This window comes from Elephantulus edwardii, unplaced genomic scaffold (genome assembly GCF_000299155.1).
Source record: "Elephantulus edwardii isolate Elephantulus edwardi_28Jun2011 unplaced genomic scaffold, EleEdw1.0 scaffold00236, whole genome shotgun sequence".
In the NCBI taxonomy this organism is placed as follows: domain Eukaryota; kingdom Metazoa; phylum Chordata; class Mammalia; order Macroscelidea; family Macroscelididae; genus Elephantulus; species Elephantulus edwardii.
Genome location: NW_006399986.1, coordinates 3,407,234 through 3,412,645, shown reverse-complemented (window position 1 = coordinate 3,412,645; position 5,412 = coordinate 3,407,234). Strand labels below are relative to the sequence as shown.

The following is a 5,412-nucleotide window of genomic DNA, read 5'->3' as shown; positions in this document are numbered from 1 at the left end:
TTTTTTTTTCCCTGCCCACCCCTCTCTCTGAAAAATTTTCTTTTTAAATACAAGAAAGAAATGGGCTCTGGGTACTGGGATTCCTCACAGGGGAAATGGTTGAGGGCTGTCCGCTTGATTCAGGGGACAGTGATCGTGCTATGGTACACTCACACAAAAAAATAATTAAAAAAAAACAACCCTAAAAAAATTCCAACAAAAATTATTTCTAATAGGTCAAAAGTGAAAACAAGCGTGCTCTCTGTGGCTCTGATAGCACAACAGCTCAGGACATCATTGGGATTTTGTGCTGCCTGGTCTGCTTGGGTGTGTTACACCACCAGAGCGCCCTGATGGCGGTGCTCCTGGGCCCCCTTCCTCTGGGAGCCTGACCCGGTGCTTGTCCCCTCCCTGCAGGTGTGGTAACAAAGATGAAGATGCAGAGGACCATTGTTATCCGCCGAGATTATCTCCACTACATCCGCAAGTACAATCGCTTCGAGAAGCGTCACAAGAACATGTCCGTGCACCTGTCTCCCTGCTTCAGGTGAGCTCCTGGCTCAGCCCTGCTGAAGTCTAGGGCTCGGGTGGGTCCCGGACGTCCGGTACAGCAAACTGGACAGGGGCCTGGTGAAATGGCTGGGGAAGGAAGGTAGCTCTCCATGAGAAGGGCTGGTGGCAGGGAGAGTTGCTCAACACTCTTTGTGGAGCAAGGTGGGATCTGGTCCACATTTTCCCAGAATCCCTCTGGCTGATGTGGTTGGGCAGAGGGGTGCCTTGAACAACCTGTCCTTGGAACCTCCAGTTTTATGGTGTAAGAACTGTTGGCAGTGAGCCTTCTGCGCTGTCTAGAGGCGGTTGCCTCCCTCAGTTGCTGTGAGGACACTGGTTAACGAGACGCCCGCGCTCCACCACACTTTCAATGATCAGCTTTTGGAAGCAGGTGCCTGGGCGTTTGTGAGGCACCTCTGGGCGAGGTCGGACCTCCACCCTTTTCAGTTGGTGGCCCAGTGCTTAAGTTTTGCATCACCGTCAGGGTAGAGGAAAGCCAGCTTGGGAGGGGTCTGCTGTGCTGACACTTCTTCCCCATCCATGCACAGAGATGTCCAGATCGGAGACATTGTCACCGTGGGCGAGTGCCGGCCACTGAGCAAGACTGTGCGCTTCAACGTGCTCAAGGTCACCAAGGCCGCAGGCACCAAGAAGCAGTTCCAGAAGTTCTGAGCCGGACACCACCCTGAATGAAATAAAGCTATTTTTTTTTTCCTGTTCACATGCTGGACTTGTGTGGATATTTTGGGGGCCCTGGAGGGGATATTGTCTGGAAGAATACCAGACACATTCAATTTCATCGCCTGGGGAGTAAGGTTGGAACCCTGGGTTCTTGTCACCCCAGATTGCTTTCTAAGTAAACAAGGCCACCTACCCAGTCCCTGGGGAGGAAGTGAGGCTGGCCGCTCCAAGGTCCTCCCCACCTCCGGGTGGGGTGTGCAGGGGGCTTTCTAGGTGCCTTACTCAAAATAGGATCTCTTGGGCCTGGCTTGCTTGAGCCCGGTGAGAGGTGTGGGAAGCCCAGGACAGTTTGGCCTCTGTAGTGGATTCTGGTCTCATCTTCACCTGGGACTGAGACCTCTCAGATCAGGAAACTTCATACCTTTTGCCTCTTAAAACCAAGGAAAGAAATTGCCAGGGGCATAAGAGTATCCAGGGGGCAGACAATGATGGACCTACCTGGACCCCAGCTCAGTGGTTCCAGGCCTGGGAGTGGGTGGAGACCCCAAGAGGTGGGACAGCAGAGCCAGGATGAGGGATTGGCAGGTGGTGCCAGGGAAGGGGGGTCCAAGCAAGGCCAGGTGCCAGATACAGCTGGGTGGGAGCAGAGGGACACAACAGGGAGAGAACATGAACAGGTCAGGAGTGATGGAGGGAACCCATCACACGCAGGAACCCACAGGCTGAATCCCTCTTGGGACCTTGGCTGGACAGCTCCTTCAAGTTCGGGTGTGGGGTCCCCAGTCCCTGCCCCCCATACCTGTACCAGTGTCTGCAGAGCCACACTGGTACGAGGGTTGGGAGACACGGCCTTGGGATGATCAGATCCTGTGCTGCTGGGTCCTCTCTTCCCGCTGGACGCTGCCTCCTGCCGGCCCGGCCTCCCCTGCCTTTTACCGGGCTTGCAAGGGCGGGGGTTCCTGCCAGAGGAAGTGGGGACGCATCAAAGAGGGCAGGAAGGGGCAGGGGGCGGTGCACACCGCCCTGGTTTCAGCTTGCACACCAGCCCCACCCTGTGCTGGAAGGGGGCAGGGACCCAGAGTTAGGGAGACACTAAGAGGGGTAACTGGGACCAAGAGTGAGAACTGGACACACAGGGGTGGGGACTCAGAGATTCAAGAAAGAGGGACTGGGAGAGAGATGAAATGGGTGACCAAGAAATCCAGAGGACAGGGACCACAAAAGACTCAGAGATGGGGGACCAAGGCCTAAAAGAGGTGCAGAGAGGGAAGACATCCAAAGAGAAGGGGGCAGAGACGAAGAAGAGGGGGACAAAACCAGAGAGGGACGAGGGACAGAGGACCAGAGAGAGAGATCCAGAGAAATGGCAACAGTTTAGAGACATGGGGAGACAGATCCTGGGAAAGAAAGGAGGACAGACCCAGAGAGGGAGGGAGACCTAGAGAAAGTGGGGGACAGAGACCTGGAGGGTGCAGGAACCAGAAATAGGGACTTGAGGCTGCTCAAAGCAAGCGTCCCCCCTCAGCCGCAGGTGTTTCCTTTTGGGGTGGAGTTGCAGTGTTTACAACAACAACAGACCAGCTCCCCTCCACCACAGTCGTTGGGGTGTCTCCTTGGCACCCCATCGTGTTTCAGGCTGCAGAGTGAGGGTGCGGCCCTGAGCTGTTTGCTCAGGGGACAAACACTGACCTGATGAGCAGTGCGTGTGGGGAGGCAGGCTTTGAGGATGGGGAGACAGGACTCCAGGCCTGCTCTCCCCTGAGCTACATCAGCCCTTCAGAGAGACCCACAAACTGAAGGAGACCAACCTTGGGCTCCCCCTCACCTTCTACCTTCTCTCCAGGGTCACCCCTCTCCTCCTCCTGCCTCTGACCCTTCACAATGGCTCTCGGTCCTGCTGGAATGGCCTTCCTGGTTTCTGCCCGCTCCCTCCCGTTCAGCCGCGATCTTTCCTTTTTACCCACCCACTTCCCCTTAAGCTTCCAACCCTCCCTTCTTTGCTTTATTTCACACCGTCAAAGCTGTTTGCTGCATATTTGTACACTAACTATGCAAATCATTTCCCTTTCCATGAGCTAATTTTCTAAGTAGACTGCCAGGCCTTTCTTCCTAGTCTATTTTATGCCTATGTTTCTTTGCTGTTGATGATTTGTCTCCCCTGCTCGGCTCAGAGCTCCATGAGGGCAGCAATTGCCTTATCACCAGCTCCCAGCCTAAACCAAACCCCATTTCCAACTCCCTGGGGTCCCCTGGGGCAGCGCAGACCTGCCCCATTGGGTCTGCAAGGCTGTAAATCTTATGGACGCTAGCTGCCTCATTGTTCTCCTGGAGAGTGAGTGGCAGGTGGATTTGAACCTCTGATCTTCTGGTTAGAAGCCCAACGTTTAATCTCCTGTGCCACCAAGAGCCCCAGGATCTGGAGGACATGTAAGTGCTTCTTAAATACTTGCTGGGAGAAGGGATTAACTGAAAAAAACAGGGGTGCAGAGCCCAGGCCCCAGGATGCTGATAACTGGAAGCATTGGAATAGCAGGTTCTGTTAGAAGGATTTGTTCTCGGGCTCCACTTCTCACTAAGCGTGCAGTCTCTCGGACCCATACCACCCCCTCCTTCTAGAACCTTCTAGAATCAGTAGCTGGTTGCTGCTGTGGATTGACTCTGACTTGCAGCAAATGTGCTGAAGCCCAGCAGAGATTGTGAGGGCAGGAGAGGCTCCAGGCAGAGTCACCTTCTGTTCATTAAAGGGTGTCTGTGAGTCAGAGCGGACCCCCAAAGTCTCTAACAACAACTTAAGTGCAGGACAGAAGCGAACTGGCAATCCTGTATCATCCACTTCACGTGCACCCTCACGGCCGTGGCCTCTGCTTCCACAAGCATGACGTCTGGCTCCGGCGGGTGATCCCTGCCTGGTGCTCCTCCGTGTCAACGAGAGAGCCCGGCTGGCAATGTTTGTTTGTGATCCATGCAGTTTTTCACGGACTGATTTTTCAGAACCAGATCACCAGGCCTTTCCTCCTAGTCTCTTAGAGAGCGCCCCTGAAACCCTTCACCACAGGGGGGACCCTGCTGGTGTTGGAAGCAGCAGTGGGCTAGCATCCAGCTGGGAGACTCCTGACCTGTAAAATGAGCTGCCCTTGGCTCTTGCCTCTCTGTCCCGCTGGGAGGAAGCAGCTTGCCTGTGTGTTAGTGAGCACCACCAAGTGTGTGTTTGTAAGCGAGCCTTCTTGGGGAAGTAATTATGGCAGGAACCCAGAGTCTATTGTTACACCCCACCCCCACCCCCCGGTAAATCGCATTGCTGCAGGCCCTGGGCCCCTCAGGGCAGGGATAGGATATATCATGCACAGCCAAGACAGCAAACAAAAGTGTCTCCTGCAGAAATGCGTGCAGCCAGAGTGCTTCTCAGAAGGTGCTGTGAGATTGTGTCTCGCATACTTTGGGGCATGCTGTCCTGAGGGACCAGTCCTTAGAGAAGAGCATCACGCTTGACTTACTCAGAGGGTTAGAGATGGGTTGACGCGGTGACAGCAGCAGTGGGGTCCAGCACAGCAGGATGCTGGGGCTGCTCTGAGTTGGATCCAACCTGCTAGCACCGGGCACTGACAGTGGGCCAGTGACAGTGGAGGGGCATGGTGCATTAGGTGTTGGGCTGCTAACGGAAAGGTCGGCAGTTTGAACCCAACAGCGACTACTTCATGGGAGAAAGAGGTTTACAGCCTCAGAGACCTCTTGGTGTTGGGTCACCGCGAGGCTGGCGCCGCTCCTTGGCAAGATGATGGGATTTTTGTGTGGAGGGAGATGATTGAACCGGGGTGGGGTCCTCTGAATGTGGGCAGCCCTGCTGTACTGCCCTGGATGCCTCATGCGGTGATATGGGGCTGGGGCTGGGGGGTAAACCCAGGGGTCTAGCTTTAAAGCAGACCTCGGCTGTATGTAGAATAGCTTATGGATGGTTTCAGGGCGGGTCAAGATTCCTCTCAAACACCAACTTAGTAAGACACCAAGGACATTCTAGAAGACTTTGTGTTACAATTGTTCTCTTGTGTCAACAAGATGTTGAGTGTTTTCTGACTTCTGGCAACTGACCCCCTTGTTACCACTCTGCAGGATTCTGTTAGCTGTAATCTCAGAGGAAGGAACCCTGGGGGCACGGTGATCTAAATACATTGCTGCAAATGGAAAGATCAGAGGTTTGAACCC

General features: G+C 54.4%; 1 protein-coding gene across 1 annotated transcript in view; it reads left to right on the top strand.

Moving 5' to 3' along the window:
• RPS11 (ribosomal protein S11) overlaps positions 1-1,246 on the top strand; it is a 2,953-nt gene extending 1,707 nt beyond the window's left edge. The window contains exons 4-5 of the mRNA XM_006898665.1: positions 397-526; positions 1,080-1,246. Coding sequence (XP_006898727.1) covers positions 397-526; positions 1,080-1,203 — 254 coding nt within the window. The 3' untranslated portion in view covers positions 1,204-1,246. The remainder of the gene's footprint in view (positions 1-396; positions 527-1,079) is intronic.
• The last annotated feature ends 4,166 nt before the right edge of the window (positions 1,247-5,412 follow it).